Below are 22,229 nucleotides of genomic sequence, written 5' to 3'. Positions count from 1 at the left end.
AAATTGTACCAATTGTCTTTATTTTATTGAGTTTAATTAAATAATTGGTTTGTTGACTATAAATAGTAAATAGTAGTATATAGTAGAAAATACAAAAAGTAAAACTATTTTGAATTTCATATGAGTAAATATATAATATATATATATATATATATATATATATATATATATTAGGGGTGTCAGATTAATTGCAATATGGGCATCAGGTGTCTTGTGCTTCAGTTGTTGCTTTCTCCCAACAATAATTGACTGTTGAAATCTTTAATGAAATATACAATAAAAATCATGCTGTAATAATTACAGATGGAATCTAATGTACACTCGCAGATTTACAATCCTCAACATTTGCACTGAGTTGCATGTAAAGGATCCGAATTCAGTGCTAAAATATACACAGACTATGTCAGTACTGCTGGTAAAAAGATTGGCCCATATACAGCCTGGACATTGCCGCTCTAGTATGTCCCTACAACATAACTAATGGTATAGTTCCAGAGCGACGGGCATCTTTGACATTTGACTAAGAAAGCTTGCATGGGGAAAAAACATTTGCTCACGGCACAACAGGAAGAATTCTCGCCATGGTTTAAAAAAAAACAACATTTGATTAAGGTCAAAACGTGTTCCAAAAAGTGAGCATTTTGTTGAGTGCGCAAAACCAAAATACTTTTCTGACAACAGTCCCTTGATTGACTCCACTTCACAGTACCAGCGAGAATCATGACTAACGGTTTGCGCGCATGACTCAGCCTCCAACCGTAGCTGCTTGATGACAGGCCTTTGAGTTCCGCCCTCTCGTCACAAATGATAGGTTTACGCACAGTTTCTGATTTGTATTTTTATAACAACCCGGCCAGCGAGGATTTAGCTCTCGCTGACCCGCAAACCAGGATTGTAATTTGGTCGTAATTGGCCGGTCGTCTTCCTGGCGCCACATTCCCAGGCTTGTTCCTCCGGTGCTTGCTAAATGCCTCAGTTTCTTGAGGAGACAAAAGCATGGGATGAGTCCAGCTGTGTAAACAATCTTTGACATGTTTCAAATCTCAACGCATCAGCTTTCATCTCGCTGTCAATCTGCGGAGGTTCTCCTCCGGCTGAACTGACGACCACTCGAGCGTAAAACCCCACAATAAATATGAACGAATAAATACCAAAAGGTTTCACGGGTGGCGTGAGTGTCAGATTGACGTCATCGTCGGGCCTTTCGGTCAACTCTCCACCTCGGCGTTTTGGTTTATCAGTAACGCAAGGCCGATTTCATTCATAACATCTGTCACATGACCAACAAATAATAAAACAGCCAAAGTTATGTAATCACGCATCAGCTATTTACATAGCACAAACAAAAGTCTCAGGGGGGGTTCTCAAGGGGGTTCTCAGAGGAACAACACTCCCCATCAAGGCCATTGAAATGAAATTTAATCTACACTAAAGCAGATCTGGTGAAGATCACCTCAAAATTCCTTCCATCCCCCGGAAAAAATTGCAAAAAATGTCACAAGCACAGAACATGCATGTAATATCCTCAAAACCGCTCTTTTAACAGGGTGATTTCAAAGTCATTAATTGTTGGATATTGCTAATAACATATTCATATATTGTCATTTTTTTCTTCATTTTTTCCCAGTATTAGAGTTTAATCTGCAGTTTTTACTTTTTCTCTTGTGTTTGTTCTTCAATGCAGCGTTTACCAACCGTTATTGAGGCGGCAAACAAAATGATATTATTTGAAAAATCTCGTGGCAAGATATCCAACAAAAATGTCATTAAAATATACAGTATGGTCCAAAATTTATGGGGAGAGAGTAGTATAGAGTCTCACAGTTTTTTTCTAACAAAAAAAATGGTTGATGTCGATAAACAAAAAATATTCACTAGTTGTAGTGAAGAAATCAGATGGGATGGTTTCAATATTGGCCGAGAAACACTGCATTAAATATAAATACAGAAGTCGTGAAAATAATCACAGATTAAATTTTGTTAAAAATTACAACGTATAAATAACTCGCCAGTATTTTAAAATCGCAAGTCATTTTTCACCCTGTTTAAGGTGGCGTGCAGGCACGTGCACAGACATTTCTGGGGGCAGTGCTTAAGCCAACAAAAGGGCACTCATCACCAAAATTATTCACGCGTTTAAAACAAAAAAAAAGACAGTAGTAGAGATATTTAACATATGTATTCATATCTGTTAACACAATCAACACAGTCAATAAATCTATATACAAAGGAAGTGAATGAAAGCTACAGTGGATAGCAAAAGTCTACACACCCCTGCTCGAATGATTTGAGGGCACTGCACAGTTTTGGGGACAGTTAATGACAGAGGGGAATTTTTTTTCTATTCAAATATTGGATGTCTAATGAAGAAGAAAAAAAATGGGCTCCAGGCAAAGGGCACTCATCCAGGGTAAAAAAACTGGTGCCAGAGCACCATTAGGGGTCTATCTGTGCACGTGCCTGGGGGGGGGGGGGGGGTCTCAATGTTTTTTCGTTGTCGTTGAAAGGAATGTAGGGGCCGAGGAGCTTGTGGGCCAACTAGTCAATGAACTTGTGTGTATCTCCGTAGAGCCAGAGCTGCGGGGGCATGGCCGCCTCGTTGAGATGATTGCACTCGTCGCTGCACTTGCACGACTGGATGAACATGACGGATCTGGTGAAGCGTTCGCCGTCGGGGCACGCGAAAGTCACGCTGGCGGTGCGCGTGCGACGAGGCCGGCAGCACCGGCCGTCTCTGCACACCCCGCAGTAGTTGGGCCTGTGCAAGCGAGTGCTCCTGCAACCGGCGTAGGACAGGCGGTGCGGCTCCGGGGCCTTGTGAGTTCGAGAACACTTCCTTCCTTTCTGTAGAGGTACGCAAAGAACAGGTGGAAGGGGTTAGCACCATAAGTTGAAAAGAAAGAATTTCTTTACTGAAATAAACACTCAAAAGTTAAGATAATGCACTAAAGGGACAGAGAAAACAAAAAGAGGTGAGAATACCGCTTCGGTTAAGAGCATATTGAGCACGTAGCAACGATAAGCAAGGAGTGACGCCGATGCACATCTTAACGCCCACGACAGCTTTGAAAACACTGTGTGAAAGCGGTGCCTAACAACCCATCAGCATGAAGTGGCTCAGTGCTATCGCGGAGCATTTGCCGGTGAGCGTCACGTAGGAAATGTGAGGGTGGGTGACTCGAGTGCTCTTTAAATTACACGGAAAACAGAGCTGTGTTCAAGTCTAATTTAAAGCCCCCGCAAAAAAATGAGGCAAACGTTTTCAATGTTATGAAGTGATTTAAAATGCAATCTTTGACTATTTGATGCATGTATTTGGTAGGGCTGTATACTTCATATTTATATTGTCGAGACTAAAATTCTTCTTGAGGATAAACAGGAGCAGTGTGCTATAATATTGGTCATTTTTCATAAAGAATAAATGCCTGTGAGTATTGTTGAGTATTATCTGTCTGTTGCGTAAAAGGTTCTAAACCTGGGACTACCAATGCTAACTTTTGGAATGTCAAGGGCATTTTTCGTGATGGGTTCCTTGTGGGCAAGAATCCCGAATCAGTGATTGAATATGATTTTTGAAGGGCGTTGTGTTGATGGTAGCTCTGTGATATGAGGCCAATAATAACGGCGTTGCGAGGACTCAAGCTAACCACAGTGCTAACTTCAAAATATAAGCTTACTGCATTGACCATGTATTATTTGCTATTTATTTTGAAGCTGTGCGACTTTTGTGGAGGACGGGTCAATTTAACCTCGCCTGATAGCCCATCTTGAAATCGTCCCTCACCTTGGCCGGGATGGACACGGAGCTGCAGGGCCGTACGTTGCACAGCCGCGTCTCCTTGACCAGTTTACAGCGAGCATTGTCGTTGGTTACCCGAGAAGAAATTCCCATCCCGCAGCTGCGAGAACACTGCGACCAGGAAGTGGTCTGGACCACGCATCGATCCCCCATTTTCCTCCACGCTGCGAGAGAGGACGAAAGAGAGCGTGAGGGACGAAAACGGTGAGGACAAGACGTAAGATCAGCGAACGTTAAATTAGGAGTCGAAGCAGCAGAGGGGGAGTCAGGGGAAAAGGAGAGGCAAATAGAGATGCAAAGCACACTGGCCTCATTCAGTGACCGGGCAACACTAACACATAGAGAGGGTGATTACAGAGAGGGAACGCTGGGTGACAGAGGTATGTGCTGTGTGAGACCTGTGTATGTAAGAGAGCACCTCTGGTGTGCAGGGAGCCGGTGGAAAACAAGCCACATGTAAATGCTGACACACACACACGGCTAAAGGCTCACAGTGGGGCCGTTTGTGCGCCAGAGGGCCAAAATGGCTAAAACAGCACGCTCTACCGCTTCGCTATCTCGTACATACCCGACAGGTGCTTGTGGCCGTGGGGCTTGTCCCATTTGCGGCCCACCTCCACTAGCTCGTTTCCCAGGGTGTCCATTTGGTTTTTGGGTTTGTAGGGATACAGCTTCTGGTAAGGTTTTGCGTAGGGCTTGGCATATGGGTACGCGGGGTATGGGATGAAGGGGTACGTCGGGTAAGCCGGAGGTTGAGGTTGGCGATGCACCGGCGGCACCACGGTCGTTCCCTTGTGGCAATCGACGCTGAGGCAGCACTGGCCCGGCACCTTGACCAGCTGCGGCGCCGGGCAGGAAGGTGATGCCAGGGGCAGGTGACTGGGGCACAGGGGCACGCAACCCACTGCCCCGTCGATGCAGGTGCACTGATGCTTGCAGCCGGCTCGAAAATTCTCGCCGTTTTGATAGATACGCCCGTTGTATTCACAGGAGCGGCCCTCCGCCTTGGCTATAAGCAGAAAAGAAGAAAAGTAAGCACGTCTGCCTCGGCGGAGGGGTTGCAGGTTCAATTCCGGCACAGGCCTTCCCTTCCATGGAACCTGCATGCTACCCCCGTGCCCGCCTACACAGCAGGTGTATTTGACACTCAAAATTGTCCTTAAGTGTGATTGGGAGTGTGAATGGTTGTTTGTCTCTGCACTGCGCCTACTGCCCAAAATTAGCTGGGATAGGCTCCAGTACGTCCCCGAGTGAGGATAAGTGGCTAAAGAAAATGGATGGCTGGGTGGATGTCTAAAGCTGCCATTGGCAGTAAATGAGTTAAGAAGGGCGCACCGAGGACGGACACATTATCTCTAAATTTACGAACCAAACTCGATTCGAGCCTTGAAAGAAATTTGGACTTGTTTACACTGTCGCTCCCCTTCACTCTCTCAGTGGGACTCCCCGATGCAACACCCCGGATAGCCCCCTTTATATAGAAACACCCCCAAATAAACACACATATAAAAATACCAATGTGTGTGCGCGGGTGTTTGTGTGTTTCATGGGGCTGTTTGTGTACACACTGAACTACTTATATAAATCCCGGACTTGGCCGCTTTTCAGTGTGCAGCTCATGAAGGTGCTCTGTTTTTGAAAGGTGGCTCTGGCTTCAAACCTCAAGCTCCTATCAAAGAGAAAGTCCAAGCGTTTGGCTCCGGAGCCAGATTCCCCTCCCTGAAGTTACACATTCCCTTACACAACCCTGAAGTAAGAGCCAATCCGAAGCCAAAATGGCTCTCGGCGGTGGCTGTCAAACCACTTCTTAGCTACGTACCCCTGCAGATGCCGTGGCTACGGCCAACGTCGTTGCCGTAGTTGCACTCCAGGCCTTTATGGTGGTCGCAGGGCCTTCCTTCGTGGCAGTCCTGGTTCAGCTGCGCGGCGCACACTTTGCAGCAGCCGCATCCATCCGGGACAGAGCTGACCCCTGGGGGACAGGACGGCGGACCAGCTGGACACTCGCACACCACTGGACACTCTGCAGTCACCTACGCCACAAAATAAAGATTTCAAAACTGTTTACACCCGTTTCCAGGCGCTGAGGAGCTGCATTACAAGCTCGCGGGACAATAGTTTGACTCATGTTACACACATCATAGAAATTCCTCAAAGTGTGCGAGGCTAAACATTGGCTGAATACCCAGCTCTGTCCTGAGCCCCGCAAGGATATCTGTAACCCACTGTCGCCTTCTGCATGGCTTTTGCTGGCTGAGCGAGGATGAAAGCGATGTTCTCTGACCCCTGCCATCACCAACACCTCCCTGCGCTTACATTGTTTGTTTCACGCGTTCTCCTTTGAGTCAGTGGCGCAAACTTGAATATCTTTCAGCTTTACTGAGACCTTCTGATCGTGACGCCTAACTTTTTTGTCACATCATTTTGTAAATCTGTGCATATCATACATAGAGTGTGTGTGATGGGGATATAGGTGGATATATGTGTGCAATATATATATATATATGTGTGCGTGTGTGTGTGTGTGTGTGTGTAGATACATTATATAATTTATGCATACATTCAGTAAATACAGTATGCTCAATATGTATATGCCCATACATATTTAATATGCGTATACAGTACACACTGTATGTATTATACACACCAGGAAGTACATGTGCACACATACTGTACATATTCATACACACAGTTAATGTATATTATGTGTACATGTATACACATTCGAGCATGTTTATAAGAGTGTGTGTGTATACCACAGTATATCATTACTAAAAGAGTGTGAGCCACAATCCAGCTTGTTTTTGTGTTTCCATTTAATTAACATACCTGATCCAAATGATTAGCTCATCAGCATCCTAATAACAACCCTGATTATTTGAATCAGGTGTGATGGCTGAAGGGACACATTAAAAACAGGTTGGTTTGTGCCTCAAGAACTGGACTTGGACTGCCAATAATGGACAAAAGAACTATAATATGAACCATATTGTGAATATAACAATAGGAATTGATGAATAAAATAATTCAAATATTCATACGTAAACTACACACAACAGAAATAATAATCACCAATGACAATCTACTTTTAATAAAAGACGTTTTTAAGCATAAATAACGAAGTAAACAAATAAATAAACAGGCATTCGTGTTTTCTCATTCGTTTCTATCAGATCAGCATAGATACGATTGTGGTTGAGGTTTCGTTGCCCATTTGATAGCTACATAAACAATTATTCTCGCTGCTCAAATTCATTGTCCCACTCCCGAGAAATCCAGCGTGATAGATAAACGAAGCTCACTCACTCACCAAAGCGAGTGTCAGCGCTTGCATGACAGCAAGTAACAGCAGCATCCCCATGCTGTCAGCTAATTCACATAGAAGACGAGAAGCGGGACTTGTCACAGAAGAATAAATCCTCTTTCAGTTCAACAACAATAGTATTTGTCCCAAAGGTTTAGATCCGAGTCACGAAACGTCCATATCACTTGTTAAATGTCATCGATCAAAGTTTCAGGTCCAGGTTTTATACGAGCGCGGTGCTTTTTATAGTAGCCACGCCCCTTGCTGCTCCGCTAACCAATTAGCACGGAAACGCGCTCCAAAGCGTCCCAGCTAGAGACTAGACTGAAAGGGGGCGGGGCCACACATGAATGCGGTCATTCATAAAATTCTGAATTACTACATTCCAAAGACGACCCGGCCTTTCCTTGTTTATTTGTTTACGATCAAGTGGAAAGAATATTTTGCTGCTTTAATATTCTTTTCACGCGCGCTTGTTGTTTTTTTTTTCTCTCCTGACATGCTTTATAGTTTGTGTACAGTGGTCATAAAAATAAAAACTATTACTGAAACGTCCTATATCCTGATCCAAGCCTGTCCACATTGCTTACTTATACAGTAGTAACCAACGAGTTTCCAAGCTACCTCTCTCTCTCTCTCTCTCTCTCTCTCTCTCTCTCTCTCTCTCTCTCTCTCTCTCTCTCTCTCTCTCTTTTTTTAAGCGGAGGTGAGGAACTGAGGACCAGCCTCCTGGAAAATCTCACTGTCATCTTGTCAGGATGTGTACTCCACCTGAGCCTACAGCCAACTGATACACGCGCACTTCTGTGTTAACCAGTGTATGTTTGTTTTTTTTAATGTTTTTTTTCTTTCACCTCTTCTGCATAAATTGACGTTTGTTTGTTCTTACCAAAAGCAGGTATAGGTACCTTCTTCATCTTTACAGTATAAATAGTATGGAACATACAGGTATGTATGTGCAAACTGTGTTTAACTAGCATTGAAACCTGTATAGCCAAACAATATTGATTATCCATCCATCCATTTTCCATTGCCGTTTATCCTCACTATAGTTGTTATCTGTGTGACAGTTGAATAACGAAAAAGCAAAACTGCCCAGTCAGCAGTAATATTCAAACATTTTGGGACTATATTATAGGGGTAAGGTTTAAAACAGATCGAGACTGCAGAGGCAAAACAAAATGTCAAAAGTAAAGCTAATTGTGGAGTTTCCAAATGCGAATGCCCCAAAAGTTTTGTCATTTTAAACTCTCTGGGAAAATGTGCATAATACAAGTCAACCATAACTTTCAGATTCAACAATAATATGCTATAATAAGGAAGACACTTCCGCAAATTGATGTTCTTAACTGAGCATGGCAAAGATTGTTAAACCATGACTAAAAATATATGTATTTTTATATAATTTTACTGATATCCTATAAACATTATACGAATATACGCAGTAAATAAAAAGGTATTGAACTCATTCGATCCTAAAGTCCTGTGATCAGATTGCTGATGGGTTATCATTTAGTTTTAAACTGGCTGATCAGCGATCATGAGCGGCCCCAAAAATCCTGATCACGTAAACTCTAGTCAATATGCATTTTCATGTAATAATGCATGTTTAAAAACTGATTCTATACTTTTTTTTCTGTCTTAGACGTACACATAAAGAGGCTCATAGAGTGCAAAATTTTGCATTGGCCAAACCTCCATCCTCTTCCCACACAATCCATCTCTCTCTGTTAGTGCTCGGAGGTGATGTAACAGGACCATGTAAACAAGGCCGAGCGTCAAGAGAAAATGCAGGTAGCGAAACCGACACACACACACATACGCACACACAAACAATGTTTTCCCCTTATTTCTATGTAATGACAGCGGATTTTCAAAGACTTTTTACATCAGTGGCTCCCATCACAGACATAATAAACAAACCTAGCAAATTTCCAAACACACACCAAAGCAGAGGTAGTCATTTCCCTTGGGAATACCAGCACTACCCACTGAGAAGCCTCTCTCTGTGTGCCGACCTTTCAATTCGAAGCTGACAGCAATCATCAAAACGCGTAATGGTCAAAGTGACACAAGTTTGCTTTACGAGCTCGCTGAAAACTCTTCTCGGCAGCACTATTAAACACTCGGGCGGAGTAACGGTCACAGTGGAAGAGTTCATGGGAAGTCATCGGAAAAGTTGGGCAATGGCAGGGGACGCGGAGAGGAAACCTTCAAAACAAGCTTCAAAGAGGTGCGTGAGGTGATGGGAGAATGTATACCTTGAGGGAGGGGAGAGGGGTGTAGCACATGCCGCAAGCTAAGGAAATGTTAGCAGTTAGAAGCTGCTAGCAGAGTGAGGTCAGTGGAACAAGGCAGCTCATTTTTCACATTGGGACTCATCGGCAAGCTCTGCGAGAGCTTCATGATGGACATGCTGGATACCTGGCCCCCCCATGAGCCGAGGGCTCACTCAATGCAAACAGGTCCTACATGAGAGACCGGACTAAGCAAGGCTCATATGCCACTTGTGATGAGAAACAGTAGTGGATTCCGTTTTTTGCTTGGGTTACCAAGGCCCCGTTCTGGAGGTGGAGCTCCTTGGTGAGCGCCTGGTGGCCCGGCCTTCACCCATGGGTCTGGTCCGAAAGGACAACGTGGGTCGCCCTTCCCATGAGCTCACCACCTGTGGCTAAACCGGTTGGGTGCTGTCTGAGGGACTTTCGGGTAAAAAGAGGGGCGGAGCTGTCAACCGATCACCGCCCGGTGGTGCGTCGGCGCCGATTGTGGGGAAGATGACAGTCGGATGTAATTATCTACCATGAAATTTGTTAAGAACATTCCGTGAAACTGTCCTTCAAAACAAAGCATATCATTATTTTTACAACCAATGCAAGTAAGTTGTGCAAAAAAGTGACCAGGCTGTCGCTATTTTGCACACAAGCTAAAGTCACAATTTGTTTTTAAAAATGAAATACAAACATAGTGCAACATATATTAAGCATAAATGTGTTAAATATTACACACATTCATCTACTAACATAAACACAGATAATAGGGATCAGTCATGAAAAGGAAATGCATTTGGAGGAAACGTGTTAAGTTATTCACTTTATTTCACAAATTTTTACAGTTTTGTAATCAATCGGCCGAATAATCAGAAATCTGGTATATTTTTCTGCCAAAAATTGAAATAGAAAATTCTGATGGGTTTGGGCTTAATACATATTCATAATGCTTTTTTTTATCAGTATACACTACAGTACATATCCCTTTTATAATTTTAAGGACATGCAGATGTTCAATAAAAAGGCACCATGTGACAACCCCGCTGCTTTTACACCGTCTGTTTTTCTCTTCAATGTCCATCTTTCCAATTGAGTGATGTCACAAATATGTGGCAACTTCTCCCGTGGTAAAAGTACCATGACATAACCTAAAAGAGACCACAAAGTCTCTAACATGTTCCAAAACAGACGAAATGGGACAGAAAAACAAGCAAATAGGCAGAATTTGTGGAGGACAAAATTCTCTAATGTTATTTTAAAATTAAGAACAGGAACTTTAATGTTGACTTCCCAAATACTGGAACACATTAAAGTAAGGGAAAGGAGACAGGGCGTTGCAGCTGATAGGCGGGTCAAATACACGCGCCTCTATTTAAGCATCTTTCAAAAACTTTTCTCTCAACGCGTACTAACTTGTTTTATGGCTGCCCAGTCATCTTCTGCGAAGTGATGTTTATCTCTCTGCGGACATATGCTCAAACCCCAAATGAAAGAAGAGAAAATCATTCATTTGAACTTATAATAGTGCATTCCTGTTTTCCCACATATATGTATAAATATGTCCCATGAGCACGTTGCATGTAGGGTAATTGATACTAACCTTGACATGGTATACAAAAAGAATAAACAACATCTCAATTACAGACCAGATAAAATGAGAAGAATCCAAAATGAAAAAAAAATGATAGAGTGGCACTAAGTAAAAGAGTCAGGGATAAATACAATGTCATCGACTCTAATCCTCTTCATGTAGACTGATACACCCAGTGGCTATTATTATTATATAGTGCAGTTGTGCCTTGAGATATGATTGACCCGATTTTTTTGAGAAGGCTTGAATCGTTGGTTTGGACAATTATTTGCTTTAAGATAAGAGTGCTGTATAGTTGCAGTGAAGTCGATGCAAAAGTTCCAGCTATTAATGCCATTGAATGAATTCATTTTCTTGACCTTTGAACTTCATGGGTTGCTTAACCAGCGAGGTGAACCTTAGCACACACTCCCGACGGGGTCAGGGGAAACTGGGTCACCTGTACCTGCTAGTGAGTGTGAGTGTGCCTTCCTAATGCGAGTCCACCCAAAGCAAGGTCACACCCCCTCCCCTTCCAACGCCCCCTACCCCCAAGTCTACACCCTCCCCTCACCTCCGAGGTGTCACAGAGAGCACCCTTGTTCCAGTCCTCTCCTGCTTTCCAGTGGGACCCTCAAAAATCCCAGATATCCCTGCAATTTCCGGTGCAATGTTTATTTGGCAGAAGAGGGGGGGACGGTGGAGCGGGTGAGATACCTTGAAAAAGGAGCCTCACTCACAAACAGTTTGGGCTGCGTTTGAGGGTAAACATGTGCAGGACGGCCAGCGGTGAGATGGACTGAGGCTTGTGTGTTCTGGTCCTGGACACACCGATCCCACCTCGGCCAGGACATAGAGAACACCTCTGTTCAGACCCCAACCGCCACAGTCTAATAAACACCCACCCCCCTCTTGCCTTACCCCCACCTCCTCTTTTGATAGCGTCCCCTGTTGGAAAAATAACGCCACTACATCATAAATAAGTTATAAACAACCATCTACCTGAAATGACTTAATAACATAATTGTGCAGTGTAATTTCATACCGCACGCAAGGACCAAAACACGCGGTATACAAACATTATTACAGATACAGGTACAGTGTCGATTTTTAAAGTGTGATAGACCCGTACAAAACAAGTTTTAAAAAACGTGTTTATGTAGTTAGTAGTGCATTGGGGATTTGCAAGAACCCCACTACACTCACGACGATGCTGTAGTACTAAAACTGACCTGTGAGTGTCAGTGTAGTGCCACAGGGCTTTCCATTTGCTTTATTACCCATCCATTAATTTACTGTAGCCGTTTATTCTCATAAAGGTCGCAGGCTTGCTGGTGCCGATCCCACCTATCTATGGGCAGAAGGCGGGGGATACCCTCAACTGGTTGCCAGCTAATTGCAGGGCACACAGAGACGAACAAACTTTCATGTAACCAATCACATCTAGGACAATTTAGTATGAACAAATACACCTGAGTGTGTTAGATTTAAGATTTGTTGCATTTCACTTCACAATCGCAGAGTCAGTGGCTCAGCCAAATATATCGTGCACAGTGAACAGGTTTAACATTTACGGTTTCAGAGACATTTGCTGGCACAGAAAATGAAAGAGGCCACAGCTCACATCAATGCCCGTGGCGGTAAATGGAGGGGCAGGGTGGGGGTGTTTTCGAGGGCGGGGGCTGTTTTCAGGAGGCAGGTGGGGTACATCTTCGAGAGACTTAAGATGACAGATGGGAGGTGGGAATGCGGGACTTCTGTCTCTGCTGTGGCCTGCCGCGCTGTCTGGCTGGCTTGGATACAAATATTCATCGCATGTTATTTGTAGTGATGTCGTCCTTCTACTTACCGTCTGCCATGGTCCTCTGTCAATGCTAGCAATAAATATTTAACTTTACCTGCACATTGCATCCTCTTTCTTCTTCTGCTGCGTTTTTTTTTCTCTCAAGTAGAGTCAGTAGTTTGTACTCCTTGCGGCTGCTTGCTCTTGGTTATCTTGAGAGGTCGGAAAGTTCATATTTGCCCCTATTGCAGTCGGGTCTTGTGACTTGTTGACCATGTGTTTAAAAGGTAGTTATTTTGAAATGCTTTTATAGAAAATCAAATGAACCTAATTTGAAATCAATTTTAACAAATACAATGGATATAACAACATTCAAATGCCACGTCATTGACACCACTCTCAAAAAGAACTGTTTTTGTCTTGAAGCATCCTAAAGGTTTTGTGTTATCACTGAATAGTGTTCGGAATTGTTCAGAATTCCTTCCATTTTGGCAAAGGCCCAGCTTCCAGATGAAAAAACAGCTCCAGAGGATGCTGCCACCTTTATATTTTACTTTAAGCATGGCTCGTTGGCGTTCACGTGTGTGCCATTACATACTTGACCGCTAGGTGGCAGTAATGAAATCGCTGTGTGAATGTGAGTCGTTAAAATGCTACCAAGCTGGACAGGAAGTACTACTTTGGTCCTTGAGACCAAGCGGAGCGATATCGAAGCTGGAAGGTAAAGGCTTCAAAATACATTACTTTTATCTGTAAGCGTTTGCGGAAATAGCACATTTGTAAATTGTTGGAGTGTTTCGTTTGTTTGTTTGTTTTTTTCTTTTATTATTTTCTAGTGAGATAAAGCCGGGTATGATTTGGGAAAGGAGGAGGGCGAAGAGGGCAAAGTCATACGTAACATAATGGAAGAAACAATCCCTCTGCAGTAAATAGTTACACAGCGAATATAATGTCATGAAAAGCACTTTCGAGAAACATGCCAAAGAATTGATCATTTGGTTTGGTTGCTAATCGTCAAGTTTTATTGATAGCCTGTTTTGCTTGTGCGTGTTGAGCAACAGAATGTAGAAACATGGCTCCTTAAGCTCACACGCGACTTGACAACTTTTATTTAAGTACGCACGCAGACCGTCGCGAATAGGTGAGGAAACAAATGCGCACGTTGCTCCAGAGCCAGCTGTGATTCACATCATATGCAGTCCGTAGTCTGTCCTGGTCAAAACCACTAGATGAGTGTGGAGCATTTTTGAAATGTATAAATATTAAATGTATTTTTTTAAAAACGGTAATGAAACGCTAATGAAAAAAATGGACTGACTACTTGCAAAAAATGTTAAAAACGTGGATGTCAAAAATAATAAATGAAAATAATGATAATACATTTTAATCTGCACTCCTTGCTTTTAATTAAATCTATTTTCTAGAATGATATTAATTGCTGTTTAGTGTGCCAAGTGTAAGGCATTTAGCTTTTTCTTCAAGCACTACAAAACTATTGCATTGCCATACTTTTTTTTTTTTTTTTTAAAAATGCTTGCCTACAGTTTCTTATGATGGGCTTGACTCTGATTAACCTTGACTGACTGCTTGGAAATCAACAAAGTTTGTTTAAATAAAATTCACAATGTTTTTTCTGTTGGATGTCTCTGGTTTAGATGGCCCACAGGCTGCTAGTGCGCAGGATTTGGATGCTGTCTTCAAAAGAGATCCGCTGCCTCCCAACATCTTCTGCCGCCATAGCCTCCAAGTCCTTCTCCACCTCCCTGCAGCCTTCATCAACCCGGATCTCCTTCCTCTCCCGTTCACATACTCGGAGTCTTCCTCACATTTCTTCTCGTCAAGTCTCCTTCAATGTGCAGGACAATGAGGATTTCACAGAGAGGGTCATTAATAGTCAACTACCAGTGCTGATTGACTTCCATGCACAGTGAGTATGCACAGTGCATGTGTGTGTGGTTTAAAAAAAAAAACAACCTGAAATCTTTCATATTGAAAACAGTTTTTTCATCCTCTATCAACTGAAAATGACATCGCGTGTTTTTAATCAAATGAATTATAGCCAAATGTTAGCTTTTGACTGGTGAAAGTGGTTAAATAAATGTATACTTTTAACAATGTTGTATTTATAGGTAGAGTGTGTCTCACAGCAGGGGCATAGGCAGAAATTCTTTTATGGGATGGCCAGGTGGAACAATCACAGTCAGGATTTCATGAAATAAAATAGTTGTATTCCATCATATCAATTCAAATTTAAATTTAAATGAAAAATAACTGGCATTTGTCAAGGGGGTTTAAGAATAGCGCTTGCACATAAAAATGACAGAAAAAAAAAGTGTTAATGACTGTCCCCTTCCTACGCTGTACAATGAATACAAACTACCATTGAATTTTTTTTGGGGGTGTCCTTCCAGGTGGTGCGGCCCTTGTAAAATCCTTGGACCAAGATTGGAGAAGGCTGTTGCAAAACAAAAAGGTCGTGTCGCTATGGCAAAAGTGGACATCGATGATCACACAGACTTGGCTATTGAATATGGGGTGAGTGTGACTGATGCTTTGTTTAATTTGAAATTATGAACATAAACATACTGGTGTCAAATGGGGCTTGGTGACCTACACTTTTCAAACCGCGCTTTTTTTGTTGGGGATTGAGTCCAAACAATGTAGAAGGAAAGGCTTGTCTGACAAAGTTCATTATTGGATATTCAGCAAAATGCTTTGATTAATATGCGTTGCAGTCGACTATTTTACAGACTACTATACTTTTTAAATTGTATCTTTTTTCAAAATTTTGTTCAATATTAACAGTGACACTTGACAGCATGGTTCTGTTTGCGCATTCAGGTGTCAGCCGTTCCAACGGTTATCGCCATGAGAGGAGGCGACGTCGTCGACCAATTTGTGGGGATCAAAGATGATGATGAACTGGACTCGTTTGTCAGCAAGATCATTGGGAAATAAAAGAATCCTCCCAGGCCTGTCACTTTACCATCATGCGGTGCCGTGCGCGTTTTGAGTCTGCAAAGTCTTCACACCAGCCAAGCTGAGTCTGTTGTGCTCACACCCATCACTCGACTCACTGCTTTTGCCGTGTGCTGTCTCATCTTTGGTTTTTTGTTTTTCTTTTGTTTCGTGTTTTTTTTTTTTTAGTCCAGTAATGGGTGTGGGCCTCCAATGACCTTGGAAGTAAACGCTGTACACCCCTCAAGCACTTACAGTCACTATTGACGGCCCCAACAGCTTTATTCAGACCTTTCGACGTGTATTCTGTTTAACATTTTTTTTCCATTACAACTGCAAATAGACGACAGAACTCCTTTTACATTGTGTACTATGAGGGATGAACATTTGGAGTTTTAGTAATCGAGGAAATAACTTAAAACCAGAGAAATGAATGGGGTGTCACAGTGTTAACTGTAGTTTCTGCTTTTGTCCACGCGAGGGTAGTGTTTCTCTAACATGTACAAACCACACAAATGGTAGTACGACAATGTGCTTAGAAACGTGATAAATGAAAATCGTGTGCGTTTGTGCATGTGCACCTTTTTGGTCCTGACTGTGAAACTTGCAACAAGCAGGAATTGCGAAGAATTTGATTAATTTTATTACTGAAATGAACACTGTAAACATGACCACATGAAGTAATAAAGGAATCGAAACGGTTGGGTTTGCATTTGGCTTGGTTTATTTCCTGGGATAGGAAAAGACAAAATAGAGTGCCAAAACTGTAATCCAGAAAATATCATGCAAACTGAATCGGCTTGACCTTCTTGCCCTCGTAACCACGCCGTCCACAGTTGACATAATCCTTATCAAACTGCAATCATTAGTCTTGTACTTTACTCTTTCCCCCTTTGATGAGATCACTGCTAGGATGTGTGTGCACAGCCATTCAGTAGCACCCACAGGAGGATTTAATCAGGGGGAATTCCACTTGCATTACACTAGCACGTATGATGGATGCAAGTCGGCCGAAACCGGCGAAGGCCCCAGATGCACGCTTCTTGCAGGCTTGGATCAAAAGACATTCTTAACATAGTTTGTTAACATGGGATGTCTAGAACAGAATGACAGCATCCTTGTTAATGATGTACCATCAGTAAACACTTGCCCGCTTCTTTTTTAACCACCCTGAACCCTGCATACAAACGCGCAGGAAGGGTCATCCTAATTCCTGCCCTTAAACGAGAACAGAGAAATGACGACAGGTTCCAAAGGTTCAAGAACAGCATGTAACTCTACACCTCTTCCGGCAAACACAATAGACCACACCCCCATCCTCACTCCCCCTGTCTGTGTGTATGTGTGTTACTCAACCCTCTCTTGTGACCATATAAGGCGAAAAAAGTCATGCGAGAGCTGCTGGTCAAACTGCAGACAGGCAGAGCTGTAGAATTCTTCTATGACGCCTCAGACTTGTTTGCCTTTCGCAGGAGTTGAAACCCGTTAATGTTTGCGGTGTGTTTGATGGAAATACAATCTCGAATAAGTTGGCCAACTGCCTCTTTTTCCTTGTGTGTGTGATTGTTGGCGGAGAGTTGTGTGCGGGACAGCTAAGTACAACAAAAACTTGGCACGGACCGAGACTGTTTAGTGTTTACAGTAAATTCATTGCCGTATTTATATTTTAAACTCAACATTGACCTCTAAATGTTGGAGCCGCACTTAATTCTTTTTTTTTTCTGGTTCTCCCATATTTTTCCCATGCTGCAAAAATACTCATTTTAATGTTAAAATTATTGACCGCAGATGATAAACGAGCAAGGAGACGTTTCAACAAAAGGGGTCTACGTTTCCTTAACATTCCTGCATGAGTTTTGTGAGTCAACATGTGTCTTATCACTCCTTCCTGTGTACTGATTAGCAAAAGACAGGAAGACGATGAACGAAGACAAAGTGATTGCTGTTGCCGCTTAATTATTTGTCTGACATTGAAACATTCTCGGGTCTCGCAAAAAGCTTTTGCATTCCAGTATGAGCTGCTTTTGTGTCGTTTTTTGAGGGTTACTTGCAGGAATGAATGGAATCGAGGCCCGCCTTCTTGCGTGTGTGTTGAATTTTCTTTCATTGTAGGTCAGGTGTGAGGGCACATCTTTAGGATCTGGGTCAGACGAGTGCTATGGTTGACGGGTGTGGTTACAGTTGACACTTTTTGGTGAAATCCCGTGTTAAATACGCCCCACTGTTTTGACTGACATTTCATTTTGATTGTATTCATTAATGTTTATTTTTGCGGATGTAGGTTGCAAGATTGTAGAATTGTCTAATGCATGGACGAACGATATTTTTGCACGCAGTGATTTTTTGATTAATTTACAACAAAACGATCAATATTTTTGATTGTCAACTCAATCACTGAGGGACCTAAAAGTGTCTCACAATTTCAGCTTCTAGGGGTAGTAAGTATAATCCTAAATTGCAGCCTTAATTCTGTGCATTTATTTATTTATATAAGTCTATTAATAGTCTTTTTATGTGGCACTTCTCTTAAGGGCACTGCTTCCAGCACGTACATGTTGATATTCTTTTTTTTTTTCTGTCCAATCAGATTTTAGTCTTTTTGTTGCCATGTCAATCTGGTTTGTCCAGGCTCATTAGAATATGTAATGTTGGCAGATGTAATGCAAACTATCAACAATGAGGCTGATTCTTTAACCAGTCAGCTTTCATATTTGTCCTTACAGGCCCAGCGAGTTTATCCAGCATTTTCCCGTCCACTGAGTAATTGGTCAGAGCAACAATACAGCTTTGACTAGCACAACCTTTTTGCACACAATCTGCACAAAATAATATAATTGATGGAATTTTTTTACCTTTTTTTGTTTCGTATTTAAACATTTTTTTAATTGCCCACATACAGCAACAGTGTCAACACATAAACACATTGCACATAATTCATATATACAATCATACATACGGGGCATATAGGGCTCAAATCATGAGAAAAAAAGTTTCGACTTATAGTCCAAAAAATACATTTTTTAACATAGATGAGGAACGCAATTTATTACAGGTCCTGTCTAACAACTAAAAAAAAAATCTAGCTTTGTTTGTTTTCTGCCATTACATTCCGCAATAGTAGTACTTTGGTGCACCTGGTGAGATGATATAAAAGACACATGCAAGAAGGTACACATTCATCATCTGGCGCATGAATAGCCACACACACGCAGTGATTTTATAGAGAAAGCGGTCAGTCGGTTAACATGCAAGAGCTTGAAAATGTTTACACTGAATGGGTCCCTTTCTCCCTGACTGCAGGATATAATAGCTTGACACACCCTGAATGACAGACACACCCTGTTGCAAGTACAACCCAGGGCAGGCAAAAGCGAGACTGGGTCACAGTGGAAAGGAGGAGGAGGAAGAAGACGGTGAGGTCAGATGTATGTCTCCATATTTGGTCATCCCATGCCTTCGTCTTCATCCTGCGTTACTTGCCGTGCCCAGAAGTATTTGTTATAGTGTATTTCGCCATTGTGCAACAAGCGCACGCTTGTGACTGTTTGTCAGCAGAATTACGCAAACGGAGGTGGAACACTGAGAGAAAAAGCGATGATGCGGTTTATTTCATTTGGACACGTTTACATTTGCGAGATTGTTTTTGACATGACCTAAAACTTTCTATAAAACACGGACTTGCATTGGTAACTTTTGCTCGGACCTGAAGACGACTCTGCGGCCTTTCAGTTGTATTTTTCAAATCGGCTTTATGTCAAAGTTGCTTATCCTGAGAACTATTTTCTTCCACTCCTCCTCACTTGTCCCTTTCTCTGTCTGGTCCAGCTCAAGCAATATAACAAGGTGACCTTTGACTCACCAGCTGACATGTCAAATACTTCCCACCCATCCCAGCGAGGCGACTGAGATTTATTGATTTTTCCACATAGTCCAGGCATGCTGAATGCTCAGTGTTGTAGCCGCTCCACTTACATGGGATGCTCCGTAACTAAACATATATGAAAACACAGACACATTCCTCTCCATAATGACACATGCAGCGAGCGTAATTCACAGATTATTCAGAAAATGTGATTTTTCAGTGTTTGCCAGGAAATGCCAGTCATACCTCAGGCTACCTCTCCAACGTACTGGGACTGAATGATATAGTGTAGGGCGGTGGTTCTCAACCTTTTTTCAAACTTCATTTGTATTGGTCCACAAAAAAAAAAAAAATCAACCTAAAGCGTCCTCTTTTGGATCATAGAAGAAATCTGTTATCGAAAAGGAATAACTTATTAGTACATGTTTTTCCACAAAAAATGATCAACATATAGTGTCAGGCCTGTTCTAAAAAAAACCCAACAACATTATTATGAATAAATATTTGTTCATATAAAAATATTCAACAGAAAGCATTCTGTTTTGGTTATAGTAGCGATCTCTCCACAAAATAAATCATTAACTTAATTAGTCATAAATATTTGTCCACAAAAAAATGATTAACATAAAGCGTCAGATCTGTTCTCGAAAAGAAAAAATTATGAATAAACATTTGTCCACAGAAAAATATTCAACTTAAAGTGTCTTCTTTTGGGATCATAGCAGAGATATGTTCACAAAATAAATCATTTACTTGACAGGTAACGAGAGGTGGCACATGACAAGTTGGGTCCAACCATTCTAGTATGGGATAGAATCTGAGTTTTTGTGGTAATGCTATTGAATAACATGTGTGTTTTATAAACGTATAGTTTCCTGAAACAATTCAATAATTATTTTTAAAGGATTTTTGCATGTTTGTTTCTTCGTTTTATTTCCAGTAAAATCTCATTTGAAAACCACTAGTATAAAGCAGCCACGTGTTAAGAAATAGCACTTACTTGAAGCAATCGTCACATTGTGTTGTTCATCCCGCAACGTTGCAACATCATCATCTGGTTTGCATTTACAATCAACTCTAATATGAGACAGAAAATATGTCGATTCAAGATCCATTACTTTTGTACGGTTGTCCCTGTTTCATCCAAGTTCTCACATGCCCATAGCGTTCTCGTTAATAATTCTCACTGGATCAGAAGTGTTGATTCATTAATGCTTGTTTCACAATGTGCAAGCAAACTGTTTTTATTTTCCACCATTAATGTCTCCCTGCTGGTTTTGGCATTTATACTGGCAGTGGGCCAGCAGTTCTACTTGGCCCAGGACAATATCTGAGGTAAACAAGTTCACATTGAACTGTTCTATTTAATGTAAACTAATTATTCCTTTCATCTGTGTTATTTTTTTCAGTCATGTATTTTTTTTTAAACTTATTCTGTTGTCAAATATGGTTGCTTTTAGCATGGATCCACCTGTGCAAGCATGCAAATCATTGCGTTATCAGGTGTTTTTGAAGAGAACAAAGAAACCACAATCAGGTCAGGCCGTCTTATGTCTGACTGTATTTTCCCTCCCTAAAAATAATTAGTGGATCACCTGCAGCAGTTCCCACGTCGCGTTTACATGACCGGGCATGCACGTCGACTCACCTGTTTGACTGACACAAACCTGTTTAGGTGACAGGTGGTCCAAAATATAACTTTTATTTTTTTAACCTCACACTAGTGTCTTTATTTTTACATGATAGGATTTAAAGCAGCAGGGGTCTCAAACTTGCAGCCTGGGGACCATTTGTGGCCCACAATATATTTTCAAGCAATGAATGAATGGGCATGACACGAATATTCAATGACATTGGTCACTGTTAGCGTGATGGTTTGCTTGCCTGAAATGTGTAAAAGTGTGACAATCATACTTCAAATCTATTTGACTTCAGTCAAAACGGTCCTCTGATTTGAATAATAACCACAAGGTCGCTCACAGTAAAAATGAGTTGTTTAAATGAAGCCACGTTAGACACAATTCCCAACATGACTAACATTTAAGACGAAGAAAATACTAAACACTTAAAAGTATGAAATGAATTGCAGCGCATCACCAAGCCCAGTTTTTATTTTGAGAATAAATCGCACATCTTTTGAACGGCTCTTTTTAGTGAACGGTTTATGAATGGAATGGAATGAAAAGACAGAGGGGTCATCACTAAACCAAACTGCAAATTACAATATCAATTTCTTCATAGAAGCAATAATTACATTTTGAATGATAACTGGCACATAACAGTAAAATGAAGCATTTCATCCCAAGGAAGTAACAAACAGGACTCATGACAGCTATTAGTTTAGACTGAACACTGGGGTCAGACTAGACCCTGTTGCTGACACTCAGGGGGGATCTGGTTGGTGCAATCCCCTCCTGAGAGTGAATAGTACTTATATGGTCATGATCATTCTTACTATGTACATACCTTTCTCATTAAACACTCTTTATCGCAACCCCTTCCTCCTCTCAGCTTTTCAACTTCAGCTTTTTTCGCCTGCTTCTTTGTCACCGCCCAACTGCTGTCAAATGGGTTTTTGAGAGGACGCGATTGGTCCATGGTATAAGTTTAGCCAATGAACGACAACCGTTGGGCAAAGAGGCGGATTCAACATGGCCGGTGCCCGCCTTGCCTTGGACCGCACCCC

The 22,229-nt window shown here is 41.8% G+C and overlaps 2 protein-coding genes and 1 long non-coding RNA gene across 3 annotated transcripts; 1 reads left to right on the top strand and 2 right to left on the bottom strand.

Annotated features, from left to right (window-relative positions):
• Positions 1 to 245: 245 nt before the first annotated feature.
• On the bottom strand, positions 246 to 7,287 carry LOC148410787 (CCN family member 1). The gene is made up of 5 exons (XM_088437827.1): positions 7,110 to 7,287; positions 5,619 to 5,832; positions 4,368 to 4,808; positions 3,785 to 3,963; positions 246 to 2,844 (listed from the first exon to the last, which is right to left on the bottom strand). The coding sequence occupies exons 1-5, from the start codon at positions 7,158 to 7,160 to the stop codon at positions 2,539 to 2,541; spliced, it is 1,191 nt and encodes a 396-aa protein (XP_088293953.1). The 5' UTR covers positions 7,161 to 7,287; the 3' UTR covers positions 246 to 2,538.
• Positions 7,288 to 13,373: 6,086 nt separating this feature from the next.
• On the top strand, positions 13,374 to 16,383 carry txn2 (thioredoxin 2). Its single transcript, XM_088437179.1, has 4 exons — positions 13,374 to 13,444; positions 14,379 to 14,650; positions 15,135 to 15,258; positions 15,565 to 16,383. Exons 2-4 carry the CDS (start codon positions 14,379 to 14,381, stop codon positions 15,679 to 15,681), a joined length of 513 nt encoding a protein of 170 aa, XP_088293305.1. The 5' UTR covers positions 13,374 to 13,444; the 3' UTR covers positions 15,682 to 16,383.
• A 2,651-nt stretch (positions 16,384 to 19,034) lies between these two features.
• Positions 19,035 to 22,071, bottom strand: LOC148410785 (uncharacterized). The gene is made up of 4 exons (XR_015868253.1): positions 22,010 to 22,071; positions 20,544 to 20,620; positions 19,790 to 19,934; positions 19,035 to 19,669 (listed from the first exon to the last, which is right to left on the bottom strand). It is a non-coding gene; the product is annotated as an uncharacterized LOC148410785 (long non-coding RNA).
• Between the last annotated feature and the right edge of the window lie 158 nt (positions 22,072 to 22,229).

Source organism: Hippichthys cyanospilos, chromosome 16 (genome assembly GCF_059441005.1).
Source record: "Hippichthys cyanospilos isolate Australia breed blue-spotted pipefish chromosome 16, RoL_Hcya_1.0, whole genome shotgun sequence".
In the NCBI taxonomy this organism is placed as follows: Eukaryota; Metazoa; Chordata; class Actinopteri; order Syngnathiformes; family Syngnathidae; genus Hippichthys; species Hippichthys cyanospilos.
This window is presented reverse-complemented; position numbering and strand designations above follow the sequence as displayed.

What these genes read in the sequence shown, in the direction of transcription:
- txn2 (XM_088437179.1), top strand. Translation starts at nt 14,379, where the DNA reads ATGGCCCACAGGCTGCTAGTGCGCAGGATTTGGATGCTGTCTTCAAAA. An exon ending in CTGATTGACTTCCATGCACA is followed by an intron (nt 14,651 to 15,134) that starts GTGAGTATGCAC and finishes GTGTCCTTCCAG; the next exon opens with GTGGTGCGGCCCTTGTAAAA. An exon ending in ACTTGGCTATTGAATATGGG is followed by an intron (nt 15,259 to 15,564) that starts GTGAGTGTGACT and finishes TTGCGCATTCAG; the next exon opens with GTGTCAGCCGTTCCAACGGT.
- LOC148410787 (XM_088437827.1), bottom strand. Translation starts at nt 7,160, where the DNA reads ATGGGGATGCTGCTGTTACTTGCTGTCATGCAAGCGCTGACACTCGCT. An exon ending in AAGCGCTGACACTCGCTTTG is followed by an intron (nt 5,833 to 7,109) that starts GTGAGTGAGTGA and finishes TTTGTGGCGTAG; the next exon opens with GTGACTGCAGAGTGTCCAGT. An exon ending in CCGTGTCCATCCCGGCCAAG is followed by an intron (nt 2,845 to 3,784) that starts GTGAGGGACGAT and finishes GTACCTCTACAG; the next exon opens with AAAGGAAGGAAGTGTTCTCG.